Source organism: Accipiter gentilis, chromosome 3, assembly GCF_929443795.1.
Source record: "Accipiter gentilis chromosome 3, bAccGen1.1, whole genome shotgun sequence".
Taxonomy (NCBI): Eukaryota; Metazoa; Chordata; class Aves; order Accipitriformes; family Accipitridae; genus Astur; species Astur gentilis.
Window position 1 is genome coordinate 15,218,248 of NC_064882.1, and position 21,026 is coordinate 15,239,273.

The 21,026-nt window shown below is 39.1% G+C and overlaps 1 protein-coding gene across 4 annotated transcripts; it reads left to right on the forward strand.

Annotated features, from left to right (window-relative positions):
• Window positions 1-55: 55 nt before the first annotated feature.
• On the forward strand, window positions 56-19,540 carry CNOT7 (CCR4-NOT transcription complex subunit 7). Of its 4 annotated transcripts, none has more exons than XM_049790962.1 (7): window positions 56-129; window positions 1,233-1,431; window positions 1,750-1,943; window positions 5,048-5,209; window positions 11,320-11,464; window positions 16,232-16,342; window positions 19,113-19,540. In XM_049790962.1, the coding sequence occupies exons 2-7, from the start codon at window positions 1,315-1,317 to the stop codon at window positions 19,239-19,241; spliced, it is 858 nt and encodes a 285-aa protein (XP_049646919.1). In that variant the 5' UTR covers window positions 56-129; window positions 1,233-1,314; the 3' UTR covers window positions 19,242-19,540. The 4 variants fall into 4 exon arrangements, with proteins under 4 accessions (XP_049646919.1, XP_049646927.1, XP_049646937.1 ...); XM_049790970.1 differs by lacking the exon at window positions 56-129 and adding an exon at window positions 168-319; XM_049790980.1 differs by lacking the exon at window positions 56-129 and adding an exon at window positions 168-315.
• The last annotated feature ends 1,486 nt before the right edge of the window (window positions 19,541-21,026 follow it).

Here is a 21,026-nt window from a genome sequence, read left to right on the forward strand (position 1 = left end):
GGCACGCACGTTGCGTCACCGCCGCGCGCCCGGCCGGGGGAGGGGAGTGGAGGGGAAGGGCGCGAAGGAAGGGCGGCGCGGCCGGCGATTGGTGGTGCCGCCGCCCGCGCCGCCGTCGTCGAGTCAGAGGTGAGGGGGGAAAGGCCGCGGCGCGCGGCGATGATGTAATGGCTTTGTGCGGCGGGGCGGCGGGGTCAGCGCTTCCTGCGTCTCGCGCGGCGACTGGCGGCTCTGGGGCGTCGGGGGCCGCCGCGGGGCCTCGCCAGACCCGCCGCGGCCCGGCCCGGCCTGGCCCGGCCCGGCCCGCCCGAGAGCGTGAGTGAGTGAGGGAGGAAGGGAGGGAGGGGCGGGTGGGGGCCGCGGGGAGCCGGGCGGGGTGAGGCATCCGAGAGCGGTCCGGTACCCCCCTCGCCTCGGGCTAAGCGCGCCCCGCTCGGGCCTGAGGCAGCCCCGCGGAGGCCCTGCGGCCTCACCGGCGGTGGCGGCGGCGGCCCGTTGGGGGCGGGTGGTGCTTTCGCGGGCCGCCGGTAGGCGGGCTCGGCGGCGGATCCTCTCCCTGCGCTGGGCCGGGGCGGGGGGCAAAGGGTAAGCCCTTCCCCATTGCAGCCCATGGAGGGCTGCTGCCGCGCAGGGCGGGCTCTGCGGCTGCTGGAGGTGCTCTTAAGGCCTCGTACCCGTGAGGAGGTGCCCGGGAACCCAGCCGGGGCGTGAGTCCGAGTCGGTTGGACCGTGTTTCGGTGCCTTCGCGCCGCTCTCCAGTTTAGCGGGGTCTGTACGGGCTGAAAGAGCTGCTCCTGCCCAGGGAGGCCGCCTGTCTGGGCGGCTGTTTGTCGTCCGCAGCGTCCCCGAGTTTGGCGTAACGCTAACAGTCACTTTGCCGCTTCGTTTCGTGTTGCGCGCAGCCGTGGGATCCACAGGGGTGTGCTCTCCTAACCCGTGGGGCAATAACGCTTGTGGGCTCAGGTATCTCTTTTATCTGTTGAACTAGTGGGCCTTGCCGGTTTGCCTGGCTTTGTGCAAGAAATAAAAGTTCCTGACAAAATCGTAGGGTTTTAGTTTCAGAGAGTAATCTGAACTCACATAGCTGAAACTCGCGTGTTTTTGGTGGCTACGTTGTGCTGCTTTTATGAAATTCTGAAGAATAAAGCTTGATTCTGGTGCTTTAAGCGGGTTTTTTTTCAGATAAAGAATAAAAAGTTACACTTTGATACTTTGCTTTCTTTGTCTCTTAGGTTAAAAAAGGAAAGTCCTCTTTATGAAACTGGTCCTCAGTGAAGTGTAACTTTTGATGTATGGTCTCTGAAGCCCCCCACTATGCCAGCAGCTACCGTAGACCATAGCCAGAGAATCTGTGAAGTTTGGGCTTGTAACTTGGATGAAGAGATGAAGAAAATTCGTCAAGTTATACGGAAGTATAACTATGTAGCTATGGTAAGTGGGCACTTGATATTTATCTAGCAAATTACTGCCAAAACCCACAATGACTTCATTTGATAGTTAGTAAATTAAAGTTATAAAGTTGTCCATCCGTTTTCATTGAAAGAATAGTGGATTCTTAATAAAGGATTCTGTTGAATTAATGCTGTATGAATGTTAGGTTCCTAATCTATTGCCTTTCTAAAAGATTAATTTACACACAGTACTCTTCAGCTATGAAACTGTTAGATGCTTGAAATATGTTTTATTAAAAATAAGTAATGTAAATTTTTATAGGTGTCTTTTGTTGAAGTTTTAATTGTGTTCTTACAGGATACAGAATTTCCAGGAGTAGTTGCAAGGCCTATTGGAGAATTCAGAAGCAACGCAGACTATCAGTACCAATTATTACGCTGCAATGTAGATTTGCTAAAAATAATTCAACTAGGACTGACATTTATGAATGAGCAAGGAGAATACCCTCCAGGAACTTCAACTTGGCAATTTAATTTTAAATTTAATTTAACGTAAGTGTTAAATGTCTGTGCTGTTGAATGCATGTTTCTGACTTGGGGAAAATGTATTAGTTGTGAAAACTGTAGCAACTCTTTATATGATTGGAATATGATAGATACTTTATGTGAGGAAAACTTTTGTCAGCCAAACACATGCTTTCTTCCCTCTTTTCTGTGCAGTCTGTCTTAATGTTGGTAATTTGGTCAAAAATGCTAAGCAATTTCAGCAAAAGTGTTAAGAAGAGGCATTTATACTTAGTGCAAGAGTTAGCCCTGCCTTTTCTTGGTTAGCATTTCAGAGTGCTTCTAGCTTAACTTAGTTTAACTCTTACTAGTTGTTATAGAAGTTACATGTTTCTTTGCATATTTTGAAATGGAAAATGTCAACATGTGAAGAAAAAAAAAGTAAAGTTACTGAAGTGACTGAAAAAGAAATATGATAAATGTTATCAACAAGTTCTAAAGTAAGTGTGCTCTGTCCTCTTTAATGTTACTCTTGTTAAAAGGCTTACAAGTTCTAGATAATATTCTAGGTAAAATACTGTCAACTTTTTAATACTGCAGCAGCTTTTCTCGTGTTTTCAAAGCAACTTATTCTATTAAGCTACTGTATTTTAATTTTCTTCTATAATAGGTTGAAAGGGATTATTGATTCTACAGCCTAGCTCCTGTGGAGATTTTTGTTCTGGATTATTTTGTGTAAAGTGTTGATTAAAAAGCAGGCTGATTTTTACTGTCTGTTGGAATAGTGTTGTAAACTTTATTTCACAATGTGATTTTTATCAGTGATAAACCTTTAAGTATAAACCTAACTTCTCCAGGGGGATGAGACGCTTCTGTGGAGTTCTAATTATATCTTTAGCAGGTAGTTGACAAGGTTACTAGTATCTTGAATTTTTTCCTGAAGTAAACGTAACTGGTCTGGTAGGTTTTCATATGGTCTGAGTTGAGTATCAGTGCAAACACTTCTCAAACTTAAATGTGTTGAAGGCTTGGGGTTTTTTGGCAGTTGTGTTACAAGCTGATCACTGGACAGCTTGATATACGTGAGTTAAAACTGCAGCCTACAAAGGAGGTTTAGAGAACAGACCTTTTTTTTTTCTGCAGATAAAAAGATTTGTTTTCAAAGTAATTGGGGTTCTTGCAAAGAAAAAAGCTGCTGCTGTCTCTCTTGATCTTTCTGTTTTTCTAAACAAGCAGTGCTGTGGCTTGTCACAAATCAGTTTTGTCTGAGGAATGACATGTTCTTTTTTTTAGTTTTGTTTGAAGTACCTCTTGAAAGAAAAGGAAGTGCAGATTTGATATTTTGGTATCTCTAAACTTACCTGGCCGTATAAATGCAGCATGGAAGTTATCCATCGTCTTAGTAGAAGAATATGCTAATCCTACTAAGTGTAGGAGAAAGAGGAAGAACGAATGAATAACTTCCAAACTGTGATCTGGGAAGAAGAGCCTGTGTTATGTTTTATTTCCTTTCTGAGCTTCAAAGGTCTACTTAATGTCAAGCAACTGAAAACAAAAGTAGTTTTCTATCCATTTGTGGCAGATGCTGCCTAGATAGTAAGGCAAGATACAGGTAGTCACCTAACTAACTTGTTACTTGTTCACTGGGGGCATTTTGTACAAAAAGGTAAGCTAGGTAAGTGCTGCATGAAACGTGGGGTTTGTTGTTTGTTTTTTTTTTTTACATGGGTGGAGAAATTACTTATTTTTGTCTGTTTTTAAACTTCCTTTTGGGAAGTGGCACTGTGCCAAGTGTTCTGCTCCTAAAGCAAAACAGCTGTTGGCTGTTCCTAGGAGGTAATTTTTTGTGTGTGGTTCCAGCCAGGTGGTGTTATAGTGTGCTTTTAAAGAGCATAAATATTTCTCCAACTATCCACCTGATTAGTGCAGAGCAACAAACTAGAATTAAAACTTCTTTTTGTAAAATAGGCGTGTTTGTTTTGGATAGGTTCTTTAATGTGTTGTGGAGATGGACAGGTGTTGGGAAGCTGATGCCTTAAAGCTGGAGAACTAATGAGCAGCTGTGTGGGAGGGAGGAAAAAAGATACAACACATTTTGAGAATGTATCTTTATGTTCTGATGAATGATGACTTGCTATTAGGAATAAGGAATATAAGTCTATGACTGAATCTAGTCAAATTTGATATATTGGTTGTCTGTTTTGTTTTTTTTGTGTTTGGGTTTTTTTTTATTAAAATTGAAAACCATACACTGAAGAGCCTTTGTAGAATACTCTGTTGTGGACAGTAGTATGAATATCATCTTCTAAGTAGAGCCATGTTTGCTTTTTTTTTCTTTTTTAGTGAAACGTTCTATGTCTTTGTTAAGGTGATATAGATTAAACTTTAGGAAAAAAAAAACCATCTATTTTATCACAAATTCCTTAAGACTTTACAAAAATGTTAGTGGTAAAGGGAATAAATACAAGAATAAGAGGGGATCAAACAAGGCATAGAGGAATTTTTTTCCATCTTGTTAAATTTTAGACCCGAAATATAGCTGTTGAAGTTGGTTGTTTAGAAAGAAAACATTAGGCTACCTGAATTTTAAGGATTGACTAGATGGAGCAAGTACTCAATTTCCAGTTGTAGTGAGAAGGAAGTTTTGATGAGCCTGTGTCTAAACATTTATGTAAGCTTAAATTACAAGAAATGTGTGGGAAAATACTATCCACAGAATTAACACAGCACTGGGGTCTGGAGTGTACTGTTCCTAATTCTATAATGTAACATGCTAGTGCTCCAACTGTTATAATTAAGTCATCACAGTTCAAGTAATGGATCTTATTTGGTGAACTATCTGTATTCATACCTTCACTTTCCTCTGTAGATTTGCAAAAGGGGAGTTCTAGGTAGCTGGGAGAGGAGCTGGAACTAGGTTTTTTTATGAAGGAGGTGAGAATGGAGGTGCCAGGAATGGCGAAATGCTAGTGAAAGTTAACAAAAGCTATGAAAAATGGGGTTTTTTTGTAATTAACATGGAAGAAAGTGAAGTTTCTCCTGCTCTATGCTAGTAAAGTCTGTGGAATGAGTAGCAAAAAAGAAATGCTACCAGGTTTGTAATCACTGAGGTCTGTAGATTTTGAAAATTTACTTTTCCTCTCTGTTTTTAGAGAAGATATGTATGCCCAGGACTCTATTGAACTGTTGACAACATCTGGTATCCAGTTTAAAAAGCATGAAGAAGAAGGAATTGAGACACAGTACTTTGCAGAACTGCTTATGACATCAGGAGTTGTACTGTGCGAAGGAGTGAAGTGGCTTTCCTTTCATAGGTAAATTCTGCATGTTAAGTATTTGAGTTTTCAGTATTGATTATTGAGTTCTAGAGCTTGGATTTCACTTCTCATGTGTTAAGTGGTGTACACCTGATAGTGCATATAGCATGTATCTTGGTTGGTAAGACTCAGAAAATATTTCTGCTGTAATACCTATAGCACCATTCTGTTTCAGAAGAATAGAGTGAACATGGTGGTACTTGTGTTTTATTATTGGTGTTTACGCTGCAATAGAAAACTGTAAACCAGAAAAACATGAAACTCCTAAGCCAGCAGGTGGCATTATATCTTTTAATATCACACATGCAAGTAATAATAGTAATAATGATAAAAGCAAACTATTCCTAAGTAATTCTTGAGCAAATATTGTTTGTCTCATGGGAGAAGCCACAGAATTATCAGTGAAGAGTTTTATAAAGCACTTTTAAATTCCTTTTAAATCTGGTAATCTGGGCAGATGAAAATTACTCACCTTAGGAGGAGAGCCCTGAGAAGCCTTAATTCTAGCTGCAGTAATGAATATATTTTACTATTTATTCCATCACAGGAACTCATCTTCCAAGTAGAAATAGAAATGTGAATGCTAAAAATCTCTATGAATCTGTCAAGATACAAAAGATCTTTAGGTATTAATAAGACTGAACACTTCAAAACTTATGCAGCAGTCATTGTATAGCCAACTACATGCCAGAAATAATTTGCACTTTTTGCAAGCAGCAGTGGGTTTAAAGGCTTATTGCTAGCTATGTAATGCCCTCAAGTTACCATCTTAAATGTTGGCTGCTAAGCAAGTCAACAAAGGTAGAGCAAATGTTTTAGCTGAGACTAGTGGTTTCCTTACAGCCTTATTCTTGTTTATCATGCATGGTACCTTGGTGGGTGGCAATATGTAGATGACAAAATTAGAAAAAAACCCAAATTCTTCATCCTTAAGTATTAAATCTTGGGGGGGGGGATGTTGGAGGAAAGTCACATGGAATTAGAGAAGTATTTATGTTATTAACCAACTGAAAAAATAAGGGTTGCTTCAGCAAGGAATGTAAAACAGTAGTAGAAAGGTGCATATAACAGCCTGTTGCAAATTCATCATTTTGACTTGCTTTGTGGAAAGCAAGTGTTAGACTGAACTTCCAAAAGGCAGGGAGGGGTGGGGAGAAAAGACAGTTAACAACAACAAAAAAAATCCTCTTTGAGAACATTTGTCACCTAATCTGCCTACATCTTCCACATACAGCTGTCTTGACTCACAATATGACTCTAAAATAATCTTACTCTTGCTATCTTGCTACTAGGTTGGCACCTTGGGGAAAAATACTGGAACAAGAATGCTGTGTCAAAATAACTACAAAGGCTGAATTAGTAAACTAAGTTTCTTTCAGCTTCTTAACTCCATTATTCTGGGCTCTTATATGTGTATTTGTGATTTACGCTTGACTACAGTAAAATAACTTGGATGGTTCAGGAGAAGCGGGGGGAGGCATGTTATGTGTGTAACTAGTACATCAACAGATGCTGCCATGTTGAAGCAGCTACAGCTACAAAACAGTGTTTTTCCAATATTGCCTAATAACTTTAAGGGCCAAGTGTAAGCTGTCCTAGCAAAAGGAATACCTGAGCCATTTCTACACTAGGGATTCTTTTTCAAGCATATTTATATTGATTGTGTGTGATTCCTGACTAATATGCTGGTCAAAGTGTAGTGCAAACTATGTGTAATAATACCACTTTTACTAGCGTGGCTTATGAAGGGTTTTTGGAATGGCTTTACTGAAGTCCAGTTTCATCTGTGCTAAAGTGGGTTTCTGATGTGGGCTTCACTGAAAATGCTATTCCAGCAAATGTTTGTCAAACACTGATTATCCACAACTCTGCTTGAAGTCACAGAGTGTTTAAAGGCTTTTGTGCTCGACAGAGCAAGTTGATACTATCTTCAGCACAAAACCCTGGCATAGTGGGTTAAGTTCTGAGAAAGCTAAGATTGCACAAAGCTATAAATAAGCATAGGTCACATAAAATGTGCCACAAAGAATAGTAAACAGCTGTTTCTAAACAAATATTAGGTTGATTGTGATTATATTCTATTAGTGGAAACTTAAAACAGCGTGACAGCTCAGTTGAAAATGTTTCATGTAGGGTCTCCATGCAGTAGTTCTTTGCCTGCTGAAAAAGCTGTGCTTGATAGTTACTGAGTGTACTATTGCTTCTGCTTCCTTAAAATGCTTGAATTACTACTAACCCTCAAAAATTCAGTCTCTTAGGAAGTGGGCAGAGAAGAATTACTCCTGTCTTAGAGTGTGAGGTTATGTTTTGGTTAGGTTTTGGTTTTGTTTCATTTCTCAGTCTTTGATTTCCTTGAACTCTTAAGTAGTTTATTTCTAAGTTCTTAGCTTCTCAAATAGTTTTCTTTGTGTGCTTTTTATCTCTGCATTTGATGTAGCTGCCTTGGCATCCTGATGTATTGGCAAATCTGTGTGGACCTGCAGTTCTGCCAGGCATGAACAAAGAAACGTGCACTGTCAGAGACTCTTGTGTACTGCACCTTCATAAGTGACTCCATCAAATCTTTCGTGTGTGTTAAAATGTATTTGAGTACATGAGAGAGGAGAGGGAAGCCCCAAATTTCTAATGCTTGTTGCAGTCAAGAGAGCTGTGAGTGCTTGGCAGTCTAGCAAGTTATAAAACGGAACAGCTCAAACACTTTTTTTGTGGATGTTGAACTAAATGATCTGGTGAAGCTTGAGTGTCCACCTGTGTGCAGCCTCCTCAGTCTACCTTTGGAGGCTCTGTGCAAACATGCCTTAACCCAGATGTTTTGGGGAAGCTGGAAAGTTCCAAGCTATTGTATTTCAATAATCATTTGTGTCTAACTGATTTCAGTAAAATTTAATCTGTTGGCTCATTTGTATTAGCCAGTTATAAAATGAAGTAAAGCTTTTTCAGCTCTGTCAGGTTTTGATTTGTTTCAGAGACTTGGTGCTTGTAGAATTCATTGTTAATTGGCTATCTGAATTCTTTCTGGATAGTAAGGGAAAGAAATAGAGGCACATTTGATCTTTTCCATGGTCTTGTTGCCTACAGCTGTCCATGCTCAGTGGAAAAAGAAAAAAGAGAAAAAAAATAAAGGTTGTAAGAGTGCTTATGTTGCTGTATAGCTCCAGGGATTGTGGCTAGCTGCACTAAGTAACTTTAGGTGATTATATTGGAAATGGTGAAAGCTTTTTAAGGAAAGGAAGCCTATGTGCTTCAGGGTATAAACCAACCACTAATTGCCTCTTAGAGGATTAGAAAAAAACTTCTTTAATGAGCAGGTAATTACATAATTGCTCACTGTGGACTTTCTTACCCTTCTGTTAGTATTCAGCAGTGACCACTCAATTTTTGAACTAGATACATTATAGTCTTGAGTCGGAGTGACAGTTCCTATGTCTGTGTAAGCTTGGATGGCTGGAGCATATTACCCCTGAAAAGTATACTAAAAAGATTATGTAAATAACTTGAATACTGTATTGTGAGTAGTAAAGTGGAGTTTCTGATGGTTGTTAGGAGCACAATGGGACTAAGTGTAAGCAGCTGGAATTTAAGGAATGTGAGATATCATTTGGTTGAGCTGACTAAAACTAACCCATGCTTAGGATCCAAGAATAGATACCTGACTGAATGCTGTCATGCAATGGAAGGGTAATCATGCCTGTTAAATCCACTGTTCAGATATCCTGTTCCCTTCTTCTGCATGAGGATCCCAGAGTGACAGAATCTGCTTCAATCTCCAAGGGAAAAATATATATATACTTATATATAATTCTTCATCGAAATGGCAGGTTTATGATAGCTTGCTCCCTCTCAGTGCAGACAGTAAATGAATTTTGACTTTTCTTACAGTACTTCCTTCTTAACAGAAATTGGAATTGTTCAAGAGCATCTGTTTTCTAGTAACTCAGTCATGTACATAATTTTTTTTGGGAGAGGAGTGGAGTCAAACTTTTTATTTTTTAAGAGAAGCACAAATACTGTTTTCTTCACTTTAAAAGTTTTAGTATGGCTGTTACATTTGAGCTACAAGGATGACTGATGTCAGATAGTGAGTTAATAAGCTTTCTAATCTCTAGAGGAGTAAGTCTGCTTAATCCTGAACAGTCTTTTTTGCATCTTTCCGAACAGTCTTTTTTACTAATGCGGCTTTTTTCTTTTCTATAGAGGGCTTTATGCCAATACAGGCTTCCCCTTCACTTTGCCCTCCCCTCCCCCCAAATAGGTGATCTAATAAAATTAAGCTTCCAAGCTACTGTTTTTGCCAAGTATACTACAGGTTTTTACTTTGTAAGACTTGGCTGAAATCCTTTATCTTTGGCTCCTTTGCTCTGTGGCCAGTGGCTGCTGCTGTGGAGACTGGAGTGCTGCCAGCACAGCTTCAAAGCACCAGATGCAGTGTGGGATTCGTTCAACATGAAATTCCTGTTTAGAGCACTGGAAACCCCCATGGGAGAGCTGCAGTAGTCCATTCCTTTTGTGTATCTTGTATTAATGGACTTTCAGCAAACAATCCATTTATTCCCAGTATGTTCAAGATTTTCTACCTTCTGTCTAGAAATTCATAAGGTAAAGATGGTGTAGAGAACCCCATTGTATACAAAAGGTACAAAAAGCAACCCTCTTTACATTAAGTATGCAAGCTAAAGCCTTGAGCCTGTGTCAGAAATCACCAGTCTTTATGGGTACTAAATATCTGCAGGATCAGTAGTACAGTGCTCTTAACTGATTTGTCTTCTGTATTACTCATCTCATAGTTAAAGATCTCAGTCAATATTTACCAAGTTGCAAAATTCTTGGTTTTGAGTATGATCCTCATGTAACCAAGAATGAACACGAAGTATTAAATGGAGAATTTGGAGTCTGTGGTGGCCACCCATTCACTTGAATTATCTCTCAGCTATACGCTAAGGTTCCTTAAGCAGCAAAACTGATGCAGCCTTCAGTAGAAGCAGCCCTGCTGTGTTTTTTCATCATCTTTGTTAGTACAGGCATTTTTAAAATTGCATGTCAATAAAACCTAGCAACTAATTTGGTTCAATGCAAAAGTAGTAATAAAGAAGAGAATGTATTATTCCTCTATCTAGTTCAGTGCATATGTGCATGAGCAATACTGCAAGTACAAGGGATCAGAATGGATTAGATTCATGATAAAATCATGAATAATCTGGTTTGTAATCTCTGCCTTCCCAGGGAAAAGCATAACTAGTCATCATTGTTTTTTGTTGTGGTGTTCAGTCCTACTTAATACCTGACATCTGTCTTTCCTATGCTTTAAACCCTCTGTTTCCTCTCAATAACCCTTTGTAAAAGTGCATGGCTTCCCCTTTTACTGCCACATCTCATTTCTATGTCTGCTTTCTTCAGTCAAACTATTGAGAAGGAAGCCTTTCCGAACTCTTCTCTCCACCACTCACACAATGTAATACCTCAGTTTCTTCCATCACACCTGTACTGCTCAGTTATCTTGCTGCCTCCTGCTGACTTACATGTATGCACAAAAATTTTTCCACCTTACTCTGTATTTGCCTCCAAAAAGAGTAATAGTCTACAAGCTATTAAATTTTTCAGTTGTCTGTGTGCTGATTTAATTGGGAAAGTTGAAAGACAATATGCTCTTCTTCGTTGCTGAGGGTGATACTTGCCTCCAGGCATAAACACGTGTTGGCTCTGGAAACTCATGAATCTTTTGGATTTTGAGGACTGTAGAAGTCTTTCTGTCTCAGTTTGTAGTGAAAAACTCCCATCTGTGTGAAAGGACCCAGCTAGGAGTTTTTCTGGTGCAAGTTCTTGTTATCAGATGAAGCCCCAGCACCACTACCTTGTTTCAGGATTTAGAGAAACTCCTGTATGCAGATCTTTTTGCTTCACTCAGCCTCATTCAGACTAAATTAAAATGTTTTCTCTGGAATCTGCAATGGGGCCATTTACACTGAGGCTTAGTCTTTTGTAAGAGTCAGTCTTAATTGCATTGAAATTAGGCAAAATGTCCTGTTAATGTATAATGAAGTCTTGATGTTGGAAGCGAGAAGGATGCTTCTAAGTTATTTGCTTATATTGTTTTTGTTATTTATTTGCAGTGGATATGACTTTGGCTATCTAATCAAAATCCTGACAAACTCTAATTTACCTGAAGAAGAGCTGGACTTCTTTGAGATACTGCGATTGTTTTTCCCTGTCATCTATGATGTAAAATATCTCATGAAGAGTTGCAAAAATCTGAAGGTAAGTAATCTGTTAATGGCTCAGAACAAATTCTGGGTTTGGAGACAGAGTCCTTTCTGCTTAAAAGTACTTACTTTCTATATTTTTATCTTTTTGTTTTGCTTTGATAATACTAAGTATTGTTGTCTCAAGCTTTATATATTTAATATTAAAGGCTATTGATAGAAGCAGGCAGGAGCACACATTAACTGCTTACCAGTTAAAAATAGCATGTTGATACTGTATTTACAGTGGCCAGTCTTTCTTGACAGATGATAAACCCATGTTTGGAATGAATCCTTCACTTCTTGAACCATAAGAATTGATGGGTTTCGTATACTCTTATTTCCTCATTGTGCAGTCCACTAAAGGACTGCAGTCGTCTTGGCAAAGGTAATGGCAACGATGATGCTGTGGAAGTGTCTTGGGAAGAGGAATGGAGCGAAGAATGTTTCAGATGGCCCCATAAGGAAAGATAAACAACAGTGTATGTTCAGGGACAACATGTGACTTCTAGGAAAAAAATGCAGTACTAGAAACTAATCTCTCATGTCAGGCCAGCTGGGATACTAATTGGCTTACTCTATCAGCCGTAAAATTTGGATACTTTATTGCACTGGAGAATGAATGGAAACTGGAACTAAGTATGTGAAGGGAAGACAGCAAGTGAAAGAAAGATGCTACAGGGATTGCTAACAGCTTTACTTGCCAAAGAACTGTAAGAGTCTGGACTGCTGCTGGAATGAGGTGCATCGCTCATCTGAGGCAATTAATGACTTGCTGCTTTTATGGAAAGTAACTCAATTCTCTAGGCTTTCTTAATGAGAACCTGCATGAAAAAGAGAACACTGACTGTAGTACAACCAAAGACTAACTAAGGGATGGCTTGCCACTTCGTCGTGCTGAACTAGTGATCTCTGTGGGGTTTATAGTCCTCTGTTTCTTTCTGAGATAAACTAAGAGTATGTCACTTCTAAGTAGTAGCCTACTTGTGTGGGAAGTAAATTTTGTAAATCCTTTTGTTAATCAAATTAATGTTGAAAATGGAGACCTCCCAGTTAGTAAGAAAAGTATAATTACCTGTGTTCATCTAGAGTTGTTATTGGTATAATCAGCAGCGCAAATAGCTGAGTATTAAAAACATCTTAGAAACAGTTTTTCTCCACAGAGACCAGAAGAGAAAAGGAAATGTTAATAAGCTTCAGCAGTCTTAAAGGAGGGGAAGGGACCCAAAAAAACCCCACACTTACTTTCTCACTCCTGGTGAAGCAAAGTAAAGCATCTGGTGTCTTAGTGGTGGTGACACACTTAACCAAGAACAGAGTGTATAATCCAACTTTAGTGATGTAGGAAAGGTGACAGAATGATGTTCCCTGTCACTGTTCCAGAGGTGACATTCCCAGTGGGTTTGGGGAGGAGGGGACTGTATTTCCTGTCACTTCATTAAGACATAGTTGTGTGTAACCTGTATTGTTTAGAGACACTAATGTTTTTTTTGAAGACAAGAAAAACCTTCTTCACAGGTCTTATTTCAGCAAACTATAAGAACAAGGGTGATTTATTTTTTTTTAAACACACCCGCCCCACCCCTCACCCCCCCCCCCCAGCTGAATATGTAGGTCAGCTTTCCTGCAGTAAATCTTGATCCTGTCACCTAACCTGCAGACTTGTAATGACAGCAGGGGAAAGGATGTGGACTACCCTACCCCTCCAAATTTACCAGTGATGAAATGATGGTGAACTTGTACTGTACTGAGAGCAGCTGTCTAAAATTGCTAAATGCTCAGTGTTGTGACTAAAAATGCATGCACTGTCTCCTAATGTGTGTCACTTTCAATCTTTATTAAATTGCAGTGAATTGAACTGCTGTGCAGTTGTCCTTTATTGACTTGTCTAAGTTATTTTTCATATGAAAGTCACTGACTTGCTGTAGATCTCCCACTTCCTGCCCCCACACACCCAAAAAAGAATTTGTGGCATTAAGAAGAGAAATATGCTCCAGGATTAGGAAGCTGTTTGGTGCTATTTTTGTGGAATTAAGTAGTCTGTGAATTTACAGTATGTTAACTTAAATGGACATGGATGTACTTTACTGGCATGCAGATTGGGAGTTAACTTGAGATATTAATGTAGCATAGGTTAAATTCTTGCTTGTTCTCTAAAAATCTTTCTATGTAGACTATTCCAAACCTTTTGATAGTAATGGCAACTCTAAGTAATTATGTAGATTTATAGACCTTGTTGGAAACTTGCTTTTATATGGGGATTTGTACAGAACAGTGAACTCTGGTACCAGTGGCATGAAATGAGAATTTGAAGTGGATTTGCTGTTTGACTATGGTCATGTGATTATGTAAATCATTCTGTGGCCTTTTTCTTGAAAGACCAGTACTCTGAGAATTTGGAAAGAATTTGTCGTTCTCCTCTAAGAGTAAAAATGTTCTTACCTGGAGTGCAAAAGTCTTGCCTGAAAGAGAATCTCAATAGCTTATTAATTTTCAGAGACAAACACATTTTATTCTGTAATTATTGCAGTTATAGACCAAGAAGTTCCACACACAAGTGGTGTGTGATATATTTATAAATGGATATATACCATTAAAAGCACTATTTTCAAAGCATTCTTCTGTAGGCTGCTGTTAACTGTAAATTTTAAACTACATTCCAGAGCTTGCAGCTGCTGTGTAAATACTACTGATTTTTATTCTTGATTCTTCAAAGTTATTTGAAGCTAGAGTAGATAGTCTTACAGCTAGCAGAACCTGATGATGAGGCACCGTTAATTTGCAACTTGAGGAAGAAGAGGGTTTAGGAACAGAAAATGGTGCCTTGAAAGGGTGTGGGCCTAACTGCTGTTGCTAACTCTAACAGCTCATTATTGGAGTTGGAAAGTGGAGAACATGCCCGTATTGGATATGTGCTTTTTTTCGCCTGCCCACCAACCCTCCACATGTTTTTGACAGTGTAAATTAAATAACTGAGCACGTTTAGGTACAACATCTGAACACTGCAAGCACATAAATAAAACAAGCTAGCTTCTGTGTTTAACTGTATAGTGTATAGACTTACTTTTATCTTGGACTTCTGTAAACTGTATTCCTGCTGCTCAAGCTAGAATAAAACTAGCCATACCAATACTAGGTTTTCATGTTGGTTTGTACGTGTTACCTGGGAATGTCACTACTGAAGCGTCCATCTTTTTAAACAAAACTAAAACCTGGGCCCAAACCTGTTGCCATAAGATTCACAGGAATTTTCATAGTGTTTGATCTGATTTTCAGGTCAGACTTTATTTTTGTTGCTCTGAGTTTTAACTTTGACTGTTATGCTTTTGCTTCTTATTGCTTGCCTTCCTGTACTTGACAGGGGTTAAGAGTGTGAGGAAAGGTGAACTTGGATACTGGGCAGTCTTTCTTTAAAAGTATTGCCTCTGTGCAACATTTTTGCCCTGCAAAGCTTGTGCCAGCACTAAGGATTTTGCTGTTTGTTTGGTTGGTTTTTTTTAAATCTTTCTAGACCTTAAAGACTGTGCATGTGCTTTAGTCTATTTCCAGTAGCTTTATGGCTTAATGATTAAAAAAAGAAGTACGAAATTATGTGCTCACAGTGTAGCTTACAGCTTTAAGAGACTGCAGTTACAATGTAACCTGTCTATCCTTCAACTGATCTGTGTTACCTGTGTGAAACCAAACCAACCTCTGATGGGTTTGCTTCTACATAGAGTGGTTATTACCGGGGCGGGGGGGGGGGAGGGGGGCAGTGCTAAAAAGAGGTTTATTTAGTCATTCTGCAGTTAAGGCATTAGTTTTTCACATAAGCTTATTGGGAAGAAAATTAGCTTCAAAACTGGAGAAGTTTTACCTTTAAGAGCAGCTTGTAGTGATGTCTACAGCTTCACAGTCTGTCCTTTTAAACCATGGATCAACATTCAAAGCAGACAATTACAGTTTTAAATTGTTCCCTTTTTGTATGCGAGATGTTTATATACTTTTTTAAGTAGGCTTCGTTACACATGTGACTATTAAATATACATCTCTAACAGAAAAGCTGGCTATACCATTGGATTTTAGTATCTTAGAAAACTAGTTGCAAGACAATGAATTTTTTTGCATGTTTTTTTTCCTAGCCTCTTATGTCAGCTAATGAAACAAACTTTAAAGAGGGGTAGAATGTCTTGTAGAGATGGAGCGGGCACTTTCTTCCTTTTTTACTCTACCACCTGGTTTCTAAAATGCCTGCTTTGTAACATTTTCCTGGACTCCCTGTAGTGTTCTAGATACTTATGGATACTCTCAGTTTTTGTGAAGGGAAGTGGAAAAACCCTCAACTTAATTGTTGAAAGGTAAGTGGAAAGAAAAAGGTCTGTTTCAAAGGAAGCATAGATACTTTAACACATGGAGGCATATGGGCACCTCATTTGTAAACACTTGAATTCTTGTGTTTGTAGAACAACGCTTTTACCTTTTAAACTTTCATTCATAGAAGGAGTACAGGAACACCTGGTTTTGTTCTTCAGCGTTGCCAATCCTTTCAGCATCTTGAAGGAATTGTTTTGTTAAGTAATGACATCTGGTTACTGGAAAAGGTGGAACACGAGGGAGTAGTAGTTTTGTTGGTCACAGATACTGCTTTATTTAATCAATACTGACACAGAATTCTAATGCTGCTATTGATACTGAAAGTTTCATTCTCCAGGTGTGTATTTATCTAGTATAATAACTGTTATAGCTACTCATTTTTCTGATTCAATTTTTTTTCAGCAGTTAACAAAAATGTTTTCTTTTTCAGGGTGGATTACAAGAAGTGGCTGAGCAGTTAGAGCTGGAAAGGATAGGACCACAGCATCAGGCAGGATCTGATTCTTTACTCACAGGAATGGCCTTTTTCAAAATGAGAGAAGTAGGTGGATGTGTTGGTTTTATCTCCATGATAGTAATGTGCTGTGATAGTCAGATGGAATTGCTGATTCTGATAAGTCTGCTGTATTTTAAGGAGGTCTCTGAAGGGCTTCAGGGGTCACTCCTTTCTTGACAAAAATAAGACCACCTGCATTTTCCCCAGAATAAGTGTGAACCAGGCCCACTGGTTTACTGCTTAGCTGCTGTGAGTGAGTATTGCTTCCTGTTTCCAGCCTGTGCCTGGCTTTTGGATTTTTGGTGGGGTTTTGCTTTTGGGTTTTTTTCCTTCCCTGTTTTGCAGGGTACTTCTTTTTAGGTGGCTGCTGCAGTGTTACGAGCTGCTGGAGCAAGACTCCTTTCTGGGTGACCATACTCAAGCCAGTTTTTGGGTTTTTTTGGAGCTTCTGCTCAGTGTAATACCCAGCTGGTATGCACTGCTGCTTGTGACAGGCCTAGAGGGGGTGAAAGAGTGTCGACTGGCCGCTTCTAGCTAAACTTGCAGGCTATAGGTATATTAAATAATGACTTTCAGGCTGCTGTGGAGAATGTCCATGCATTTGTTCCTTACCATTGAGTAAAGCACAGATTAACTCAGGTTCTAAAAGATTATACATTGATCAATTAATTCAAGGTTTGCAGCAAGGGAAACCAGGTCTTACGAGCTTCACTGTTCCTTGATACTTGCCTGTGCGCAACAGGAAGAGATTAGGATATTTTGCATTAGCAGAACAAACAAATGTTGAACGGACCTCTTCTGGAAAGCAGTTGCAGTGGACAAATGCCAGTGCATCTGAACGTGGCATTCTGCCAGCAATTCAGTGTCATTTACCGTGTCAAAACAGATGGCAATAGGAAACCTCATTTTTAATAAGGTTCAGGATTGTATGCTGAGGTGTCCATTTCCTGTAATCCAGCTTTTTGTATAAAGGAGAAAATAAGCAGAAGTTCCTGACAAATACTACTGAGACAGCAGGTGAAAAGTAAATGCTGTGATTTAAGGTGGTTTGCTCATCATAACACTCTGTTCTGCCTCTGCTGGAACTGTTGCAGTTGTCAAGCAGGTCATGGGCTATAGATGCAATAGAAAGGATTGTGTTTCTGGTACGATCCAAGCCCAGTGTGGCTAACGGCCATCTGCCCGGTATTGTTAATCTTTCACTTCTGAGTTTGAAACAAAATCCAAAACAAATAAAGGGGAAGGGAAAGTGGATGAGAATGATGCCTAAGATACTGCCTTTCAAATTAGTTTTCTAGAGGAAAAGGTTCAAACCCATGATTGCTTCTCTAATGAGATGCAGTTTGTGTTACCAAAAGCTCTTACTGGGAGAAGTAGAAATCGTTGAGGTTTTTTAGTGCAAGAGACTTGCTTAATTAAGCCAACAAAGATGTATTGATTATGATGGGTTTTTTCAGTGCTTTCAGGTTCTTTGCAAATACAGCATTTCTAGATAAGGACACAGTAGTCAGCAGAGAGAATTAAACTTAATGTGCATTTTTAAAGCCTTTTCAGTAGACTTAATTGTTTAACAATGGATTTCTGCGTGAAAAAAACTTCATTTTACAATGCTTTTAGCGGTACAAAATTTTGCTCATAACTGTGGTGAAGGAGTTGCAACTTGCTTGCTGAGTTTGGGAATGCCAGCCAAAAAAGTTAGTGATCTTTTTCGTCCCATCAGAAATACTTAAATATTGATACTACAACAGTAGAGCTGTTGTTTTGGGATTTTCCTACCTGTTTATTTCTTCAAGAACTGCTGGGGGCTTTAAAACTTTTAATTGAGGTCTCTAGTTCCTGCAGTACAGAACTTGCCATCCGGACTCTGCTGCTAAGAGCAAAGCTTGAAGGGAGAAGTTTTACAGCCTGTGTGGTATATGCAGTCCTCTACATTTAGATTGTGTATTGTGTCCACACTGCTCCTGCGTGATTGTGGCTGTCTTAGATTTCTGATTTTGATGATGACTCAGAATGTCAGCCACTGGGATGTCCAGGGTTGCTGTGAAGATTTTAGGGTGAAAAATTTTTGTGTGCATGTGTGTCTTTTTTATTTTTGTGGGGTAATTTGTGGCTTTGCTTGAAAACCTGAGGCTGAAAGGTGGAATATCATGGGATTTCATGTCTTCCACTGAAAGGTTCTGTTTGCAATTCAGACTTGTAAGGTGTAAATGCAGTCTCAGTATAAAATTTACTTTAATTTTGCTGTTCCTTATTAAATGAAGTCCCCTTCCGTGAGGAGCTAGCTGGAAATGCATCTTTCTGCATTTCTTTAATCTCCATAATGCGTTTTGTGCTCAAACATTCTCCCCACCCCAAACCGTTATAATATAAATCGATACATACTGCCATTTCAAGACAGAGTATGATGAAAACTCCCACACTGAGGAGTAGGTAGAGTACAGGCACTGATGATGGATGCTAAGTATATGCCGGTTGTGAGAAACTCCACAGAAATCAGTTGGAGAAATATCTTTGTTACACTTGGAGAAAAGTGAGTGATAGCTGATAATACAAATTGCATTTGGCCATTTTATCAGGAAGGGTGCACAGGAAGACTGATTGTGTGCCTTGACAGATTTACTTTAAAGAATCATGTCATATAGCACATTTTGATAACATGTTAAGTGTGTTGTTATGTTAATTACATCATCTTTTGCACCTTGGGATTTGGTATCTTAGGCTAAAAAGAAAGTAACATTTTAAAGCCTTTCTGTAGTTCTATTTAAACTGAGCCTTTTCTTTGGCAATAATTTATGTCTCTCTTTTAACTCTTTAGATGTTCTTTGAAGATCACATTGACGATGCCAAATATTGTGGCCACTTATATGGCCTTGGTTCGGGGTCATCTTATGTACAAAATGGCACAGGAAATGCATATGAAGAAGAAGCCAACAAACAGTCATGACACGAAATGAAAGGCCATCTTTTTGACCTCCATGTGCTTGTATATAGGTTTTATCTCTGGTTGAACCCCTTGGACAATAAGGCTTTTTTCCCCCTTTCTCAGCACATTTTCTTTTCTGCCTTTCTATGTACTAAACTTGACTGTTCCTATCACAGATTTTGATCCTACTATTGATATGTAAAATTTTCTGGGTTACATTTTGGCCTCATAACTAGCCCATTTGTAAAGAAGCATGTATAGGATCAGTGTGGCAGAGAGAAGGGGAAAGTTATATCATAATGAACAGTCTGGTAAACTTACCTGTATTGATCTCCTGGTTTTTTTTGTCTCTTTCCCCTCCCTTCTACAAATTAACTGGCACTGATTGTAACTAACTTCCCCATTCATGTCTGTTCCTTCCAGTATGCAGGCGTTTTAGCTATTCAAGATTGTGGACCATCAAATTTGCACTTTAGAGAACGACTCTTGACTCAGATCCTGTGTTTTATTTGAAGTTTTGTTTTCTTTTTTCTTTTGCCCTCAGCTAGAAAACAATCATCTGCCAAGTTCAGCAGCTTCATGCTGTATTTCCTTGGTATCTCAACCCACAGAACGTGACTTATTTGCTGCATAACCTCTGTTTGTTCAAGCAAAACAAACTACTGAAATCATAGTAACTGCTGTTATTTTACTAGTGTTCAGTCGTCTTCAAGGACATCCTGCACATGTCAACTGCTGGTTGGCCTGCTGCTTTAAAACTGCTCTGTGGTAGGGGAAAGAAGCTTATAAAAACAGCTTTACACCCTTCAGGAAAAGAACAGCTATTACTTTAGCATTTTTGCCATTAAGCTGAGAGCTGAAGGATATTGGAATAGTAGGAGTTTTGTAATGGCACACTTCCCTTGATTAACTTCCTAGCTTTTATTCTAGTAATGTACACCTCAAATTTTTTATGAAGTCATATTTATTATGTACTTGATGATTTTTGAAAGTCAGTTTAGTTCAAGATAAAACCCAAAGATCTGAAAAAATACTATTTAATTGAATTAGAAGGACAATTAAATCATGGTTTTTTTGTAGTTGATACAAAGACAGATGTTACAGATATTTGTTGTAAAACAACAAAATATAAATAACTTATAGCTAATAAAGTTACCTGAGGAGTGTAATGCTAGTTTATTTTTGAGTATATCTTAGCAATATATTTTAGATACATTGTTTTAAAGGACCCTAAAGTACGTTCTTAACTCTGCATAGCATGTGTACTGAGCAGCTGTGCAGGAAGGATTTTTGGTATTGAATAGCTAAATACTAGCCTGAAATGATGGAATGTGCAACATTGTGTGCCTGTGTGTGCGTGCGCGCGTATGTGTGCGTGTTCGACACGGAAATCAATAGTAGAAAAATCTCAATGTTCGCCAAATTATTCTGTTTTACCTTGTACTTAAAAACAAGAAATCAAACACCTTTTTTTTCATTGAGTTACAATGATGTAACTGGGTGGTCCTTTTTAAACAACAAATAATTTGCATAAGAGGGTATTTGTTTTTAAAGCTTTTGTAAATAAAGGCCTAAGAAATGTTTTCTTACATAACAGACTGGTGGTTTTGTTGCAAAATTTTTTCTGGAACGTGCGTGTAGATAGTTCGGTTCTGTATTCTGTTTTGTTTTGGCATGATAGTTCTCTTCCATGTGCTTATAAAATGATCTTACTGCTCCCTGAGTGATTCCACTTTCAGAGCAGAATTCTGTTCATGTGTTTCCAATCACTTCGTTCCTACTGACCTGAGCTGCAAAAGTGGTGAT